This window comes from Stenella coeruleoalba (genome assembly GCF_951394435.1).
Source record: "Stenella coeruleoalba genome assembly, chromosome: 18".
NCBI lineage: Eukaryota > Metazoa > Chordata > Mammalia > Artiodactyla > Delphinidae > Stenella > Stenella coeruleoalba.
The window spans coordinates 49746424-49767285 of NC_137164.1; the positions used below are offsets into that span (position 1 = coordinate 49746424).

The 20862-nt window shown below is 38.5% G+C and overlaps 1 protein-coding gene across 1 annotated transcript; it reads right to left on the minus strand.

The window, feature by feature from the left end:
- Positions 1-171: 171 nt before the first annotated feature.
- FBXL3 (F-box and leucine rich repeat protein 3) lies at positions 172-20635 on the minus strand. The gene is made up of 5 exons (XM_079902688.1): positions 20026-20635; positions 15300-15651; positions 12329-12451; positions 8954-9125; positions 172-2733 (listed from the first exon to the last, which is right to left on the minus strand). Exons 2-5 carry the CDS (start codon positions 15648-15650, stop codon positions 2090-2092), a joined length of 1290 nt encoding a protein of 429 aa, XP_079758814.1. The 5' UTR covers position 15651; positions 20026-20635; the 3' UTR covers positions 172-2089.
- Between the last annotated feature and the right edge of the window lie 227 nt (positions 20636-20862).

Here is a 20862-nt window from a genome sequence, read left to right on the forward strand (position 1 = left end):
TTCTATTCCTGAACAATCTGTTTTTTAAATTCTTATTCTAAATGCCTAATCTTGTATCTCAAAAAAGCCACTCTACCATAAATATTTAATATTAAACATTACATCCATCAGATATGGATTTGAAACTAAAACTATAAATCTGTAAGCTTAACTTGTTTTAAAATCAAATAAGTACATTTGTTAGGGTAGTTTTAAAAAATAATACAACAGCATTAATAACTATCTTTATTCTAAAATTGATAAAAGCATTTAACATATACTTTACAGTATAAACAAGTGCTATGCATTTTGCTTAAGAAGTGACTTAAAGTTTTTCAAGCATTATATAATTCAATTTGTACAGAAAGTAAATTTCCAAATAAAGCTTTGGTTAGTAGAACTGATTACATACTGTCAAATCCATTTTCCAAAGCTGTTCAAAGAAAAAAGTTTCATCCACTAACACAGGTATTTCTTGTACAAAGTTTTTCACTGTTTAGTAAGAGGGAGGAATATTACAATAATTGCTTTTGATTTCCATGTCTGGACCAGCCTTTTTTCTTCTCATTTATATGCGCTCAGAATACCATCACTTTTGGAAGCATAAATTATGCAGAAAATCACCTTTTTACTTGATTCTTAGGAAGGTAATCTATTTTAAAAATAGATCCGTAAGACTGTTAGCTTCCATATCTACCAAGATGCCTTCTAAGTTTCAAGCACTAATACATCCCACTGGGGGTAAATCACTTCTAATTTCCCTTAGGAGGGTAATATCTACTAGCACTAGTGCTCAGAATCAAGTTTATGTAATATCTAAAAAAAACTAAATATAGCCCCAAACAATATTTTTACAGTTTCTACAATGTATGGATTACCTTTATTCATATGAAAGTAATAAAAATGCTGCCTAACTTAAATAATATAAAATATCAGTTTAACCAAATTAACTATCACAAAACTGCAGACATTTTTCTATTAAAATTTTCCAGTCCACTGAGCAATATTTACTCAAAAATATGATTATGAACTTAAATATATGCTCTTTTAAATTTACTGTTTATGCTGAACTGTACATTGGTGCTTTTATGATTTTTGAAAATTCTACTTACATAACTATATAATTCCAAAATGTAAAAATAAGCCATCACTAAAATTCACTGGAGACGAATATTCTTTCATGGAAACAATTTATAAACATTTTAAAGTTCTACCTTTAATTATTTCAATTTGGCTTTTTAAAATAAACTTCTCATTTCAATTATTGTGTAATACTTCAAAACTAAGTTTAAACAAAGATAAACCCAAGAAGAACTAGTAAAAGCATTCCTTACTTTACATATGATGCCCCAAGTGCCACATACATAGTAATGTATCACAGAAAAGAATTTATATAGTTTAGCAGATTACAGAGCAATCCTAAAAGTTTATACAAAGCTAAACACTGCCTCCCTTTTATTCCACTCATTTTCTTTTAATTTGATCTTGGCTCTATTTATTATTATCTTTCTACAGTAACCACTGTGTGACATTTATCAGTTTTTCTAAGTGTTCCAATTAATTGTATATACTTCTTTCAACAGCTTTGTAACATTTTAGAACATTCAACCAAACTTTTTCATTAGATACAATATATCCTACATTTTTCTCACAAAATGCTCACTTTCCTGAGCTATATTAAACACCTTATAACAGGTGTATGTATAACTGAAGACCCTAAAATGTCAAGTTTACATTTTTAAAAAATGCATAGAGAACAAAACATTTTGGAAAACCTATTAGTACTCACTTATTAGATATTACAATATATATGTTTTGTTTCCTTCAGACTGTAAAATGTTTAATCTTTACTACTTTCAGATCTGAATCACTTTTCTAATTTTTTGAGATTTAACTGCTATTAGGCTAAAGAAATAGATGAAGTTTTCTGACCAAAACTGGTCCATGAGTCTTCCAAAAAACAATCCTTATATACTCCATGAAGATATCAAATTTCTGTGCCACAAAATAGTAGAATTATATCAGACCTACAGGAAATAAACTTTTATTATAATACAATATGCTTAACATTAAGGTGCTATTATTCATCATGCCCTATGTCACCTGGTCTTTACCAAGTGGGCATCATGTCTGGAAACCACACTCTACCAAGATGCTTAGACACTTCCCAGTGAATCTGCTCCAAACTATACTTTTGGTCAGGAATTAATACTTCTTCCATAATGGATAATTGAGACAGGCGGCCACCACACATCTTCACAAACTCAACAAAGGCACTGCATGAGACTTCGCATTCCCCTAGTCCAATAGCCGACAGATTTTTGCAACGTTCTGCAATGCGAATTAACTCTTCATCAAGTGGCCGTAATCCATTAGCACACACTACTAGCTCAACTAGTCTAGGACATGTCATTCCGACACGGCCAAGCACATCTTTGCTTACTGATCTCCCAAAGTAAAGATGGGTGGCAGGTATTTCATACCGAAAGAACGGATCAAATTCCTCTTCATATAAAAAAAAATACATTACTAAGTTCACTTTGGGTGAATGTCTGATGAAAGCATCCCAGCTGCTCTTCTGAATAGCATGGAAGTGTGTCTGTCCAGGATTCTCACTGACCACGTCAATGCGCAAATGTTCTAATCGAACGTGTTTTTCAGAAGATAGAGCAAGCAGCAACTCATCGCTTAGCAAGTGGTAATTCAGGGCCAGTTCACGTAAGCCATGACACCGATCTGCCACACAAAGGACACCTTGGAAGAAAGAAGACCCAATTACTTATAAAGTTTTCTACAAGTCCACCATCTCCAAGAATTTGATCAAGTACATGGCCTACAATAAAGTTTTACCACGTTTCGTTACCACAGAGCTATACAATTTACAATCTAGTTGTACTGACTGAACCAGCAGGAAGTCACACATACTTAAAAATCTATTACCAATTCTGTCCGTAAGAAAATGAGACCAATTCTAAATCTGATACCTTAAAAGAAATGAAGCTCACTTACCAACTCAGAAAAATCTTAAATTATTCACTATCATTTAAAAATATACCATGACTAAATAAGACTTATCCCAGTAATGCACAGTGTCATATTTTTTTTAAAAACTGATGACTAACACTAAGTTTATAGGTTAAGCAAGAAAAATCACATGATCATTGTGACAGGCTAAAAGACATTTTTTTGAAATTCAAAATCTAATCTTAATGAAAAAAATAAGGTAAAACCAGATAAAATGAGATTTATGTAACTAAATAAGACATTTGAAAAATTTTAAAAAAAGACTTCCATCAAATGAACAAAAAGTTTAACTGCTAAGAGTAACGTAACAAGCCTGTCAAATTTCTAAGAAAAAAATACCAAGATATCAACTAGATAGATGAATCAAAAGATAACTGCTCAATTCACATTAATGGAAATATACATCATGACTTTTAAAGCTCTAACGTTCTCAGAAAGCAACTCCTTATATGGTTCCTTATACTTCGGGCACTATGCTTCAAAAACTGCCCAAAACCCCTAGCACAGGAGCAGGTTTTACCAAAGGTCAGTATCTGATCTCTGAAGTGGTCTAGTGTAAGAACTCTGCCGCAAAGAGACACACCCTGATACTACTTGATAAATGACCCACTCAAACCATTTCTTTTCTGTGTTTAGAAACAAGGATAGGAACAACAAAACAGACAACATATTATCTACTATTTATTGTACAAGTATGATATGTTAGGTTCTAGATATGTTATCCCACAAATACTCAAAAAAAATCTAGAAAAATAAGTGTCTTTTTTAGTTTGAAGTTGAGTCAGCTAGCTAAAGATAGCAAAGCTGGAATTCAAACACAGACTGAGCGACTCTTAAGTGCATGTGTTCACCTCCTGCCTAAGAAGCAACAAGACGGAGGTCACCAATAAGCCAAAGCTTTATACAGCTGTGGGAGGAGAATACAGGCAACAGAGTCAATGACGTGATAAACTGAACCACCAGTATAAGAGAGTCACCAGAAGAGGGAGTAAAAGACATCTGTGCTTCACTATTCAGCCACTGCAAAACTTCTGTTCTCCACAAGGTATGGATATACTTTGAAATAAACCCTGATCATCCAAGGTAACCTGGACACATCTCTGTTCTCCGCAATCTCATAAAGCCTGATATAAAAAGAAAGAAACACATGGGAAATGGTAACCAAAGACGCAAATAAAAGAAACTTTGAGGTATCATTTAATGACTACTAAAACATTTGTGGCAGGCATAATTCTAAAAGTTGTCCTCAAGATTCCATGCCCTAACCTCCAGAACCTGTGAATGTGGTAAGATGATCACTCCCATGATTTTTGTTATGCTATAGACAGCACAGTTAGCTTTAAAGTAAGATTAGCCAGGCGATCCTAATCTAATCACATGAGCCCTATAAACAGTTTTCTCTTGCTGGTTGCAGAAGAGGAAGTCAGATTCAGAGCTTCTCTAGCTAAACAGAGAAGCCTGCTGAGCCATGCCTCTAGCTCTGACCTACAGAACTGGGATGCTAATAAATGGGTGATGCTTAAAGCTGCTATATTTGCAGCTGTTGGTTATGCAGCAATAGAAAACACACAGTTACAAGTGCTTAAATACTTAACACGAAATAGTGACAAAGATAAAACTGGTAAACTATTACAACTCAATAATACAAAGACAAGTAACCTAACTGAAACATAGGCAAAGGATCTGAATAGACATCTCTCCAAGGAAGATATACACGTGATCAATAAGCACATGAAAAGACATCTGAGTCATCAAGAAAATACAAATCAAAACCACAAGATACCAGTTTACATTCACTAGGATGGCTATACTCAAAAAGACAAATAAGTGTTGATGAGGATGTGAAAAAGTTGGAGCCCTCGTACACTGCTAGTGGAAATGTAAAATGATGCAGCTGCTTTGGAAAACAGTCTAGCAGTTCCTCAAATGGTTAAACAGAGTTACTACATGATTCAGCAATTCTAATTCTTGTTATACACCCAAGAGAAATTAAAGTGTCCACACAAAAACTTGCATATACATTTTCACAGCATTATTCATAATAGCCAAAAGGTAGAAACAACCCAAATATCCATCAACTGATCAACAGAAAAATGTGGTATTATCCATAAATGCAATATTATTTGGCAATAAGAAGAGAAATACTGATACATGCTACAACATGGATGAACCTTGAAAACATCACACTAAGTGAAAGAAGCCAGTCACAAAGGACCACATACGGTTCCATGTACATGAAATGTCCAAAACAGGTACATCTACAGAGACAGAAAGTAGATTAGTGATTGCGTAGGGCTGGTTGGAATGAGGGTTTTGGGGAGTGACAGCTAAGAGGTACTTTTGGGGATAGTAAAAGTTTTTTAAAATTCACTGTAGTGATGGATGCACTACTCTGTCAATACACTAAAAGTCAATACATTGTAAACTGTACGATATATGAATTATATCTCAATAAAGCTGTTATAAAACTGGTACAGAAATCCATTGGTGGTGGTGTATAAACTTATACAACTCATGTTGGAAAAAAACACAGCAAGAAGCATTAAAAAAATCTAAACCCTTTGACCTAGCTCTTCCACTTCTAAATAATTTGTCCAAAAGAAGAAATTAAAAGAAGCAGACTATATGCTAAAACAGTTCATTTTTTAAATCACAGCAAATAGCAGAAACAAGTTAAGTGATCAACTGTAAAAGAACTATGAGGCAAATGTTGGCCTATCAACAAGACAGAAAACTAAGTAGCTAAATGTTCATTAGTTCAGCTGATAATTAATGAGTGTCTTATATGTTAACAACTGGTGCTAGGATGGTAAAGAGTCAACAGAAACAAGACATCCTTATCCTAACAGAAGCCAGCAGATAATCAAACAAGAATGCTCTGGGAGTCACAGCAAGGAAATCAGGGAAGAATTTCCGGAACTAACACAGACCTACAGAATTTAGAAGGATCAAGCTAGGGCAAAAGGCGAGTAAAGAAGGAAAGAGAATAGTATTTCTGTGCGAATACTCAGACATGGACGAAAACACAAGCACTGTAAGAAATGAAGGGAGCTCAACATACAGTATGTAAGTAAGAGAATATCTTAAAGGCCGAAATCCAATAGACAGGCAAGGACCAGATCATATGGGACCTTGTCAGCCTCAGTAAGGAGTTTGGAACTTACCTAAAGTATAGTGAGAAGTTTTGAAGGAAACTGGAGGGAAAAAAATCAGATGTATATATTAGAAAGATTACTCTGGCTATACCATGGAAATCAAATTAGAGAAGAGCAAGACTGCAAGTTAGGAAATCAGTTAAGAGGGTACTCACAAAGCTTACAGGGCTAGATTAGAGTGGACATGAAGAAAGGTAGAGTGTATTAGTTTCAGCTGCTTAACAGAACACCACAGACTGGGTGGCTTAAACAATAAACATTTATTTCTCACAGTTCTGGAGGCTGGAAGTCCAAGATCGGGTGCCAGCGAGGTTGGGTTCTGGTGAGGCCAGAACTCTTTCTGGCTTCTTGCTGTGTCTTCACATGGCAGAAAGAGAGATCAGATCAACTTTCCTATCCCTTCTTAGAAGGGCACTAATCCCATTTATGAGGATTTCTTCCTTATGACCTAAATACCTCCCAACCCACTTTCAAACACTGGGGAGTAGGGCTTCAACATGTGAACTGGGGCAGTGAGTGAGGGGTGGAGGAGAACACCACAAACATTCAGTAAATAGCATAGAGATTCAAAGCATATATCAGTGATGGAGTCACTAGACCTCAGTGACTAAAGGGATGTAGAAAGTAAGGGTAGAAGAAATCAAGGATATCTGTTCGGTCCCTGACAACCAAACAAGCAGTACCATTCACTGAGACAGTAAAAAGGGAGAAGCAAGAGATTTCAATAGGGGGAAAAGGAAGTTCATTAATCTGACGTACCAGTGAGACATTCTAGAGGCACTAGGCCATCAGCAGCTCAACACATAGCTCTGGAGTTCCAGAAACACTAAAAGTAGGAGGTGTTAACATACAGAACATAACTGAAGCCACTGATGAAGCTGACACAGCCCAGAGTTTACAGAATAAAACAATAAAGGGCACAGTACGGAACACAGTGAAACACCAAAATTTAAGGAATGAAAAGAGAAACTAGCAAAGGAAACACAGTAGGAACTATCAGAGAGGAAGGAGGAAAATCAAGTCACTAGTGTCAAATGGTGCTTAGAGGTCCAGTAATAGACAATTATAAGGACTATATGAAATGGGAAATATTTTTTGATAAAAATTGAACTGAAAAACTGTTCAGTGAAGAAAAAGGCATAGAAAATTGCCCTTAATTACAACTTAGAGAAAGAAACTATCTAAATATACAAAATATGGATAGAAAAAAAATACATAAGTGTTAAATTTTATATTAAATCCTGTGTTTATACTCTTAAAGTATTACAGGTGCTCTTTCTCTCCCCTTCCCAACAACTAATCCAAATGCCATTAAAGCTCAGTAAGACCAAGCAAGCTTATACTATATTATGAGCACTGATCTGTATATTTAATAAAAATAAATGAGCATGAGATGTACCAGGATAAAGAGAATAATGAGCTCAGTTTCACAGAGAAACCAGAGACCCAAAGGTTCTCGTACAGTGTGGTAAGTGCTACAAGCTATGTTGAGAGTGCTATGGAAACAGCAAGTGGGGCTTCTAAACCAGACGGGAGGAGGAAGAAACTGGAACAGCTGAACTAAATTTTGAAGGCTGGACTGGAGTTAGCCAGGTGAAGAAGTAAAAAAAAATTTTTTTATAGAGGCATTCTCCAAGGTACAGTGTACTGGCCACACACACATACAAAGAACTGTTGTTACATAGGGCTCAAATAAAAGCTACACATGAGTAAAAAGCAAACAAGATTAAAGAGAGAGGTGGGGGTCAGGATACAAAGATCTTTGTACACTATGAAGTATGGACTGTACTCTCACAGGAACCTATATACGGTAGACAGTAAAATGTGACCATGGTCACATAAGGAGCTGCCAATGCCCGATCTTCTTAACTTCTATTTTATTTAGATTATCACCTTCAATGATAATCTAGAAGCGGCAGAAAAAGATAGGAAAACACTGCAATAGACCTCACCATTCCCATCACCACACCCTCCGTGTGGGAGACATGGGAGGATAGAAAGTAATCTCCATCCAAGAGGGAATCATTTTCTTGGGGGAAGGCCAGGCTTTAGTTATGGCAAAAAGGTGGGAGGTGTTCTGTAAAGAGATCAAAACAGGTTTTCCAAAGTAACACAGCAAAATGGTTGGGAGAGATGTCAACAGTTGGAGGGTGAGTGAGGAATGAAGCATCAGACTAACACAAAGTGTAGGTTTATAACTGCTTTATAATACAAACCATTTGGAATTTAAATGCTCTCAAAGTGAATAATCTAGTAATGCTTAGTCTATACAAGAAAAGCTGGGAAGAGCATTAATAATGCTGCTCCTCCATTTGATGCACTCGGCTCTAAAACTCAACTTAGGAAAAGGACTATTTTGCAAAATGTAGGGTGATAACTTCAGCACAACTCCTCTCCCTCCACATAGTGAGACAAAAGCAACTGTGAGATTTCTATGACTCAAAACCTACCCTGTTAGCTCAACCACAATTAGAGAAAATTCTACTTTACCTAAAGGGCCATCTCAGGCTGACCTCGCAGTGTCCTTTCATTTTTTTAATTTATCCATTTTCTAGCACAGGTTGGACACAAATTGCCAAATAAAAAGATTAGAAAATAAGTTGAAAGTAAGTGGCTACACTAGGAATGCTACAGAATTTATGCTACTGTATTATAACAATAAAAATATTTTTATTCAATAGAGAGGAAATAATCATATGAACTCACCTTCAAGGTTAATGATCATAATTCTCCTTAATTTGATAAACACATCAATACATTTTACTAAAATATTATCTGGCAAAAGCCACACATACCTGCTGGAGAGACGTGAGGACAGCTGCTCATTTTTAGCAACTTGAGTGTATCACTGTTGTTGGCCACTAGTACTTTGAGGGAGGGATCATCTACTGGGGTGTCATCTATCTTAAGGGAGGACAAAGACTTGGAGTTTACAAACACAACCGTCAGTGCAGAGATAAAGTGAGACTGAAAAACAAAAAAATTGAAACACTGTTTCAATTTTTACAAATGAGAATTGAGGGGTTTTCATATAATACACACATAGTTCATCTGAACCCTAATGTATTTCACAACTGTTTTGGGGTAGCAGCCCCTCACTCTGTTGTGGGAATATGGTAAAAAAGAGAGGTGACTTCCCACCATCTTTGAGAACGACCTTTTTACGTGGGGGAAAAAAGATTTCAAACCTCAGGATGGGTGTCTCTGAATCACAACAGTCACTGGTAAGTAAAAAGAGGAACTCTGGAACCCAGAATGAGAATACCTCTCAGACACCTTATCTGGAAATCCTACTCCAGTGTATTAACACTGAACTGTATTCTTTTTTGGTGATAGTAATGACCACTAAAATAGTTAATAACTATTAGCAAAATCATCAAAAATTAAAACAACAGTCAATCAACTTAGAAGCTATGAAAGACTTATTTGGAATATGGAAGCTCATACAAAATTTGATTCTAAAATAATAAAAATCATAACTAAATAAAATTCCAAACTTAAAACTCCTTTAGGGACTTCCCTGGTGGTCCAGTGGCTAAGACTATGTGCTCCCAATGCAGGGGGCCCAGGTTTGATCCCGGGTCAGGGAACTAGAGCCCACATGCCACAACTAAGAGTTTGCATGTCGCAGCTAAAGATCCTGTGTGCCGCAGCTAAGGGCTGGAGCACCCAAATAAATAAATATTAAAAAAAAAAAAAACTCCTTTAAATTTGCTAAATTATCTACAATTATCTATATATGTAATATTCTGTTGGACACAGAATCTGACCTAAAGACCACTGTAGGAAACCATTTCCTAACCATTGTAGGAAATAGGAATTAAAGCACAAAGTATGGGACTCTGGATCAGAGCTAATAAGCCATAACCAATGGACTCACTACAGCAGTGAAAGGGAGGGATGAGGGCCAAGTAGTACAAGTAGTAGCCAAGAAAGTACAACGAAACATCTTCTTGGTCACATTCCCTAAATTACTTTTTTCCTACTGTGATTAAATAACTACTTAAATTTTGATTAAGTATCTGTTTAACAACTTAAATGTTAACATCTTTCTCCTAATATTTCCATATTAAATTCAACTATATATGTATTAGTATATGCATGACTCCATCACTGACTTTTTCCCATTTCCCTCAGAGTTAGCTCTGGTCAAATACAGTTGTTTCACGTTCTCTTCAGTTCTCCCAGGATTTCCAAGATATAGCAATATAGGCTTTCAATATTCTACGAAAGCCATAATAAGAAAAGAAAGAAAAACAGCATAAACATCCTAGGCCCATTTAATAAGGAAGGAAGAGTCCCAGATGCACCCCATAGTTCCCAAAACCAAAATGACTGCATGTAAGTATAATACTAGTACTAGATATGCATAATGATCATCCTGAGTAATAAAAAAAGAAGGAAATTATGTTCAACATACTTTTTACTATGGTATCTTTTACATACTGTATGTGTACTTATATTTTAACTACAATATGTACACAGAAAAATCAATTCAAAATAATTCATTTCCCATATGAAGCTTGAACAAGGCATTACTATACCACATAACTCAGTGCTTCTTAGAGGGCCATGAACCATCTTAATCAGAACCACCTGGACTGCTCTTAGGAAAAGGAAATTTGGAAGGATACCCAAAACTTAGAAGTTCCTCAGATGATTGTTATGCATATTAAGTTTGAGAACCACAGTGATTGAACTCCTATACTTAGAACCTTAAAATGTTGACATGAACAGACTCTTGCTGATTTCCCTCATGTTACACATGAGGAAAACAATTTATCTCAAATGTACATATTCAATGAACCTTTTAAAAAATTAATTAAGACTTTGAAATCAACTGGTGATACATTTGTTACTGATATTCCATTGAACAGCCTGGGTTATAATATAAATTCAATTTAGTAATACAGACGTACCTCGGAGATAGGGCAGGAATTGGTTCCAGACTACCACAATAAAGCGACTGTTACAATAAAGCTAGTCACACAAGTTTTCTAGTTTCCCAGTTTATATAAAAGTAATGTTTACACTACACTGTAGTCTATTAAGTATGCAATAGCATTATATTTAAAAACACAATGTATATACATTAAAAAATACTTTATTGCTAAAATATGCTAATCATCACCTGAGGCTTCAGCAAGCTGTCATCTTTTTGCAATAGTAACGTCAAAGATCACTGATCACAGATCACTATAACCAGTAAAACAATAATGAAAAAGTCTGAAATACTGCAAGAATTACCAAAATGTGACATAGAGACATGAAGTGAGCGAATGCTGTTGGAAAAATGGTGCCAAGTGACTTGCCTGCACGCCACAAACCTTCAATTTGTTAAAAATGCATTATTTGTGAAGTGCTGCAATAAAGTGAAGTGCAATAAAAGGAGGCATATTTCTTTCTGAATCATCCTAGTAAATTAAACGATTAGGTGTTTAAAGGGGTGTCTATATTTTAGTTTGTGGCGTATTCTGATAAAATCTTACAGATTACTGCTGGATACTAACCTAACTGAACATGAGCTAACTTACACAGGGATTTTATCAGTTGCCTTTCTAAAAATGCACACTTATTTTTCTATTTTAAGAGAATAGTTATTAGAGAAAGAGACTATCTCGAATTACATGCAGGACCATGTCAGAACATATATATGAATATAAAATTTATATAAATTCCACCAAAAAAAGTTTTAAGTAAAGTCTGTAAATTAATCTAAGCTGTACTTATACTAACTCTGCTCAAGAACAAATCTTTACACACTTACCAGAAGACTTCCTAGGCGAGCTCTACCTGCTCTTAATACTGGCACTGTCTACTTTTCTTTGATTATAATCTCACCAATCTGCTCTGAAAGTCCAAAAGGGAGCATCTGTATGTCTCTTTTTTTCTAATACGCTTATTTCTCAGTTTTACTTAGTCTCTTTCAGTGCTTCCTATAGAATACTCTGCAAATTCACTCACTCTTTAATATTACCCATAAGGAAACACAAAGTTTTTAAAAAAGGAAAAGTGCTCTAAAAAAAAATCTTAATACTTAACATTCTAAATAGTAACTGGTTTTCCATTTTACATACCACTTTTCTTACATTCTCATTATCAGTACAAGAAATGGGTAGGATTTCACTGGATTTCTCAGTAAAAGCTAATAAAACAAAACCAGCAGATACCTTTGGTAAATCCATAAAGCTTGGCCGAGCAGTTGAAATAAGTCCAAGTGTTTTTAAAGAGCAATTCACAAGTTGTGATAATATATCACAAGCTGCTTCAGCTGATTCTTTGCTGCTGTCCACCTGGGAAAAGAAAACATCCTTTACACATGAATATGGTCACATTTCTCCATGCATATTTTAACTTTACAAAAGCAAGAAATACAGTTATTAGTTTATTGCATTATAATTTAAAGAATTAATATTTATCCTTTCAATCATCTACCCTCACATACAATGTCAAGCTTCTCTGAATCTCCCTGAAAAACTGCAAGGGCAACTGTCAAGGCTTAACTTTCACTATGATAAGATATCTATTTAATGTTAAAAAGACCTGGCTTTTAAGTTGACTTATTACAAACAGACTATATAACCTAATGGAAATATGAACTTACAATCTTTGAAAAATAATTATATATTTGGCAGTGGATCAGATCATACATGTAAATACAGTGGCTATGGTACAAATGCTTCAAAACAAACTGAATGAGTATTTACTCAGAAGGTTCCAGTGAATCACAACCTGGGATTTACCATTAATGTTATTAATTGAAAGATGAATGTGAAGTAAAATGAGGGTGTCCAACTAGTCAAGCATGAAAATCTGAACCAAACAAGAAGTGGCTGCTCCCATGCACTCTTTTGCATAGACATTTCCTGGGGGAAGGAAAATATGGCCAAAAAACTCCTTAAGGATATAAGAAGGAGCTCATCTATCAAAAAGGAAGCTGTTCCCTGGGCTAAAAAGCATCTCAGAGTAGTTAAAAGTAATATTCCTTTAATTTCCAGATTGACGTAAATTACCTTAACCCAAAAATGTCCTGAAGAGCTCGTTGTAAAACTGATATACCAATTTACATTACACAGTTTCAGAACTATTTTCAATCCCACCCTTTGGCTACGTTTCTCTACACCAGCGGTTCTTTTGAGAACTGCTCTGGTTCTGGACCAGCAGCAGCAGCTGGGGACTTGCTAGAAATGCACATTCTCACGCCCAATACAGACTATCCGAATCAGTAATGGAGCGCTGGAACCCAGCAAACTTTGTCTCAGCAAGCACTCCAGGCATTTCCGATGCACATAGAATCTGAGAACCACTGTTCTACATTAATAACTCTGACTATAAGACTCTGGCCTATGGTCAGTGAAGAATTAAACACAAATATTATCAGGAGAGCTCAGAAGAATCCTGGGATGTGGCTCTTTCTACAAATCAGAAATTTCCTCAGAAAAATAAACAATCCCTAATAAAAATGTTTAAGCTTATAGGACAAATGGTTTTGTGAAGGTTACACATGTTGGATACAGCTGAATTGTGTCACAGGATTGACCCAGCCAATCCACTGGATGGCACTGGTCTTTAGACCTAGGAGATTAATGTATTATACTCATCTTTTTATAGGATTTACCATTATAACACTTTTAGACAACTCAAAGATGACTGAAACCGAGGGGAAGGCTCTTCAGGTTTCCTCATGGGCAGGCGGAGAGGGACAACACATAAGGAGTTCCTGGATCTTTGTTTGTTCTATCCTCCCACTATTCCCCCACCCTTGTCCTCAGTTAGGATGCAACATAACATCCAGGACATCCAATTAAATAAGTATTAAGTATGTCCCAAATAATGCCAGGGATACTTACACTAAAAATTATCCGCTGATTATCTGAAATTCAAATTTAACTAGGCATCCCCTATTTTTATTTGCTAAATCTAGCAATCCTACACTTGGTGGCCTAAGTGCCTTTGTGCATTTTTCTGGAAAGACAGCCGTAATACACCCAACCATTCCCAACACCAGGTCTCTCTCCTCTTGTGACACATATGGGAGAATAAACAGATAATCCCCATTTTAAAAGGAATGACAGGGCTTCACTGGTGGCGCAGTGGTTGAGAGTCCGCCTGCCGATGCAGGGGACACGGGTTCGTGCCCCGGTCCGGGAGGATCCCACATGCCGCGGAGCGGCTGGGCCCGTGAGCCACGGCCGCTGAGCCTGCGCGTCTGGAGCCTGTGCTCTGCAACGGGAGAGGCCACAGCAGTGAGAGGCCCGCGTACCACAGGAAAAAAAAAAAAAAAGAAAAAGGAATGACAGTCTTGGAAGCAGATAAGACTTTAGTTTTGGCAAGGGATCTCTGGGTTAAGAACCATTGCTATATATGGGTTAAAGTGACCTGTTTAACAACAGCTGCATATGGCAAATCAGGTATTCATGTGTTACTTTTCAACAATAATTATCAGGTGTATTAAGGATTTAGTGAACGTACCCACATTTCATTACTCAACCCCAAAACAAAACACTACAAGCCTCTGTACTCATACAAACCACTATGATTCCTTAAACTATTCTGGACATCTCAAAAAGCCACCCCTCTTCATTTATCTCATCACTACCTAATTTCCAGTACGTCCCTGCTGGCAATGAAAAGAAACAAACAGTTCTGTCTGGCATTCTTCCATGTACCTTTGTCTATTTCTCTCTAAAATATACTCATCCAAACCTTTTACAGAGAGTTTCTGTATCTCTTTTTTCTTTAAAAACTCCATATCACAAAGCCATCAATAAGCAAAACTCAGTCCTATTAAATAAAAATAACAATTAAGTTTTAGTGAAAATTTCCACATCTTTTATTTATTTTACTGTATTATTTCTTTTGGTTCAAATTTGTTCACAATAATTCAATGTGACAGCTTTGGTATATGTTTATTTAATGGTTGCTTCCACTCTTTTAAGAAATTAGTAACATTTATAATAAAATGGAATAATTTAGCTCAATATAGTTATTTATGATAGCCTCTAAGGTACACGATTACTCTAAATCTTTCAGCACTTTCCCTAAAAAGGCAATAGTTTAAAGACATGAGAAGATGTATTGGTTTAGGACACAAAAGCCACTAAATATGCTTTATTTTTAAAGAAGGATTTAAAGTATTACCTTGAAGCTGACATATTGTAGATGGTTTGAATGTCTTTTAATAATCTGTTTGATCAGCTCTGGATGTGTTGCTTTCAAATAAGATGTAGCTGGCTGATTCAGTTCAAATTCAAAACATCTCCACAGGTCAGGCATGTGAAATACCTGGTTCCAGTTGCGGCAAACTTGTGAAGCATGAGCCCGGTCAAGAAGAGGCAGATACTTAAACACTTGGAGAATAATGTCCTGAAGGAGATTACCCCAATCGCAAGTCTGAGAATGCTCATTTGTAGTCCTCAGTTTCTTGGATTTCTCTGTTGTACCTTCTTCTGATGAATTATGGTCACTATCTCTTCCTCCTCCTCGTTTCATCCTATTCAGAAAAAATGCATCATTTTTTTTAATACTTTTCAATAGAAATAAATCCAAAATTCATTCTTCTGTCACTGAGATGTGTGTACATGTGCTTACAAATACCAACAGAAACATGCAGGAAGAAGTGGATCAGGAATTCAAGGAGAAGAATGTCAAAACAAAATATAATGAAAAACGCCAGCAGAGACCAACTGTCGTTTTACAAACTTATGTCTTTGGTAGGTGCTTTTAAACATTTGTACTGTACTACCTGGGGGGAGAAGTTGATCATAATTTTGAAGCTAAACCAAGAATTTATATTTCAAAAGTTGCAGTCAACTAGAAGGAATATAAAAGAGAACCTACAGTGACACTTTCTCAAGATTTCTTAAAAGTCATCTAAGGGTACCTACTATATTTGAATTCCTGAATTCATGGCAGAGTCCCAGGAACCTCCAGAGAAGACCTGAATTAAGTAATCAACAGATCTCTCCACACTGGGTAGCCTGTGATATGTGTTACTGCCAGACCCAATCTCTGCTTAAAATGAGCAAACTCATCCCCACTGTGCGTATTTGGTCTGGAATGTGGCTGCTTCTTCCAACACATCACTTGCTGTTGCAATGTTTTATCCAAGTTGTATTTTTGAATGAGAGTTAAGTGTTTATTCTATCTGTTTGTATGACCTGCATTCCATTTGATTTTTTGAAAGTAGTTTTGTTGTTGTTGTGTAAAACAGTAGTACGGTTAAAGAGAATGGGTTCTGGAATCAAGCTCCCTGGTTTAATTCCTGGCTCTGCCTCTCACTGGTTATGTGGCCTTGAACAAATTACTTGACTTGCCTGTGCTTCAGTTTGTGAAATGGGAATAACAGAAATACGCAGGGTTCTTGTTAGGAATTAAACAGTTATTAGGGCTTTTGAAAGGAGATATCGATGATTGCTGAACTCAGGTATAGGAAAGCAGTCTAGTATTAAGGACATTAAAGTGCAACACAAGAAACAGAGGTTACCAACCAGAGGGCAAAGAATGATCCTAGATTTGTTTTAAAATGAAGTGTGTATGAGAGAGAATGAGAACGCAAGCTTATGTATGAGAAAGATACACTGGAAGTAGATTACCACATTAATATAGTAACTATAATAGTGGGATTATATAATAATAGTGGGACAATAATAGTGGTGGGATTACAGGTGATTTTTTCTTTTGCCAGTATGCTTCCCTATATTTTACACGTTTCTTTTAATGTCAGTGAATTAAACTGTATCAGATAAAAGGTCTCGTTTTGATTTATTTGGAAAAATAAATATTGCAGGCTCTAACTAAATGGGGGTAACTGCAGACCACTCACTGGTATCCCTATTTAGTTTAGAGCCTGCAATACTTTTGTCTCTAGAGAGCAGTTCTGGCAGGGTATGGTTTGGATTTAGAGTCACAACTTTTTCACAAAGGATGGCTTGTAGCTCTAGCTCCCTTCGTCTGGCACATCAGTATGTAAGAATTCTGACTCCTGTGTGGGACAAATGTACACAAGCATGGCTCTTAACCAAATATGTCTCTGCAGACTCTCTCTCTAGTAGCTAGTTAAAATTGTGAAGGAGGATTAGGGCCTGGAGGAAAATGGCAGAGGACCCTGACTTTCATGCCATTAAAATCAGCCCAGGAGGTCTTAGTACATGTGCAGTAAACCACCTATTCCTCATTACTCCTACTTCCAACTCTAAGTTAAGTAAATTAAATTATGTATATAATATTGTGCAGGGGGAGAGGAAGGGAGAAAACAGAATGACAGAGGTGATAGCAAGAGGGTAGTTTTATAGAAGACTAAAACTTACATCTGAATCTAAGAATACATTTTTAAAATGTGTTGAGAGACAAGGCAGTATAATCCACAATGTCATATTTAATATTAAAAAAGGTCTCTCCTAGGAATAATTCTCACTAGAGGTTGAGATAACAGTGTCATTATGACCCATTTTTCTGCTTTAACTTATCCTGAAGGCTTACTTTAGTTTTAGCATATAAAATCTGGGTCAAAGAACAAAGAGTTTGCTACTCAGGGCTTATAATTTCTCTTCTGACTACCTAAAACTACTCAGAATTTTGAGAAACAGATTAAAAACATAATGAAGTTATCTTTATAATTTCTACTCCTTATTAAAGAATGCTGATCTATTTCTGGAGAAAAGTCTTCTAAAACCAGAACTATTCAACTTAAAGACAGAATGATTCGGGCTTCCCTAGTGGCGCAGTGGTTGAGAGTCTGCCTGCCGATGCATGGACACGGGTTCGTGCCCAGGTCCAGGAGGATCCCACATGCCGCAGAGCGGCGGGGCCCTTGAGCCATGGCCGCTGAGTCTGTGCATCCGGAGCCTGTGCTCCGCAATGGGAGAGATCACAACAGTGAGAGGCCCGTGTACCGCAAAAAAAAAAAAGACAGAATGATTCATTTTACTTTAAAGTATATGGCCATATAAACAAAAATGACAGCCTTTTTTACAGTTATCTTTGCTGATCCTAACAAATACCTTCTTTTGTCTGTTGCAGTCTTGTTTTTAAATAAAGTATATTTCAATACCTTTCCAAATTGAGGGGAGAAAAAAGTTGACATATCAAAAAAAAGTATGCAACATTGAGGAAAAGTATCTCTTGGTCTAGATATATAACACTATATGATCACCAAAGTATATTTTAAGCACTTACTAGTCTATGACTAGTCTGTAAATTATCAATATATGACTGTAATATGTCAGAATTACAGTATACTAAGCAATAGAAAAAATGTAAGACCAAATGCCAATATAAATGTCTCTGTATTATCCTCATGTATGCATAAAAATGTGAGCTCATAGTGGGCACCTAAGAAAAAATTTTAATGTCTAATTTTTTCCACGATGATCTCATTTATTCATGCAAAAATTTACATTGCTTTCAAAAGTATTTTATTAAATCTATTTACACACGAAGCTGTTATACAGAAAGTTAAACAATTTTGAGCATCCACCAGTCTGCAAAGAATTTACTTCAATGGATTATCTTATCTCCTACTTTTAGTCAAAGTGAAAATACCTCTCACACTTGAACAGGAGTGCAGAGGAGAAGCTGGATGATCAACATCTCTTAGATTTTGTAGAGCACCCGAACTAGGCCTCTTCATGCCTCCGGCAGTTCAGTTCAAACTGTAACTTTTCCAGGCCCCAAATAATCGATGCAACTTAGGCCCCTAAAAGCATCTGGTGAGGGACTTATACTGCTACGAAGCATCAAAAAGCAAACTAATGAGGAAAGACTCCAGCCTCGTTGAGCAGCACAGGGAATTATGCAATTTACTCTTCACATTTCCATACACTCTGAAAGAAGCAGTCCACTTGAACATCAGTTGAAGAGCAGCAGAGGAAAACACTTAGCCGCGTGCCCCTCGTTGTATTTTTAGTACATTGCACTGGTAGTAATTTTAAAAGCCCATTTGTAGTTAGCTCTAAAAAGCCTGTTTTGGGCAACACACTTCCTTTCCATTTATGTTCTTCTTTGACTAATATCACAATTAATATGCATTCTTTGGCTGGAACACAAAACTAAAACAGCGCAAAGAGCTTAACTCAGGACTAGATGGTATCAGAGAGTGTGGTGGTGCGATCATTTGTAGATACTAGAAGTTGATGGCGTGTTTATAAAGATTTCAGGAGTAGAAGGAAGACGACTCTAATTAAAAGATCTGGGCCGTTCCATTGGACATGATCAGCAACAAACTAGCTCATCTCTTAGCCTGGAGATACAGGCCAATCATTTAACAGGCTGTTTTCCCGATCCCTGCACGCAACCCCATCTGAAAGGGGTGCTCTTGCTCAAAGCAGGCGCGAAGCTGCTAATCACAAGTTGACCAACTTTTCCACGTGGCTACGAGCGGCCCGGGCGTCCCCTCCTCCCGCGCCACCTCCACGGATTGGCTTTCCCTGACATTTCTGCTGCGCCCTACCCCGGGCAGTCTGTTTTGACATCTTAATGCCCCTCATTTCTCAAGCTACAAGCACGGCCTTAGCCGACACCGGGAAGAGCCGGACAGAGCGCAAGCTCAACCGTGTCGGTCACCAGCCCCCGCCGAGGGTTAACAAAGCCGGGCGACAGGCTCGGAGGTGTCGCGGGGAGACTGCTGCAGGCCGCCGCCGCGCACGCACCACGCCTTGTTGACTTGTTTTGAAGCAGGCTCTGCGGGGAAATGCCCCGGGGCAGGGTCCACTGTCGGGCCGCTGCGCCGCGCCCCGCCCCGCGCTCCCGAGGAGCCGCGCCAGCGCACCCGGGGCCCCGCGCCCCCCGGCCCGCCCAGCCGCCCGCCCACGTCGGCGACCCTCCCCGGCCCCGCCCACGCCCCGGGGCTCGGGCCCTCGGCAGTTACCTGCTGCCGGGGGCGGCTTCCCCCACACTCCACCCCGGGCTCCGCGGGCGGCTTGGCTCGCGACTCTCACATGAGGCCCCGCGCCTTGCGCTCCCGCTGCCGCGGCGCCCCGCGCTCCACCCGCATCCGAAGCGCTGCTCCCGGGGCGGGCGCCAACGCGGCTCCGCCTTTGCGGCTCTGGCTGCCCAGGGAGAAGCCGCCCTTCTCAGTCCCGCGCCGTCCGCGTCCTTCTCCCAGGTCTCTCGTCGCCGCGCGAGAGACGCCTTCAGCGAGCCGCAGCCGCCATCACCGTGTAGGTCCTCTGCGCCGCGGGCCAGACACTGAGTCCAAAATGGCGCCCACGTTCGCGGCCGCCCGCTTCCCCTGGCGCGTCTCCGCTGAGGGGGGCGGGCGCGTCTCCGCCGCGGCGCGTCCGCGGAGGGCGAGGCGGGGGGCGGGAGGAGGCCGCGCCCATTCGGGAGCGCGCCCCGCCCCGCGCCGCCGCAGGCCTCAGTCACCTGGTTCAGGCTGGAGTGTCTGCCGCTTTCCTCCCGGATACGTGACTGCGGCTTTTCGGGGTTTTTCGTCTTGAAACCGACGGTGGGAGGGCTGGAGCCAGCTAGATGCCTAAGAGACTCTCTGCGGTGGAAACTGTAAGTTTAGGGAGGTGGAGCAGCGAGAAGAAAGAAGGGCGAGTCTCTGGAACCGGCTGTAACCCAGTAGCTGGCTCGGGCCGAAGGATAAACGGTAGCTGCTGCAGCGGACACACCTCCGCGCGCGAGGCGGGAACTCCGATGGCCACACCTGCGCCGCGTAACCCGAGGGGGTAGAATACAGCTTGTAATAATACACACCATA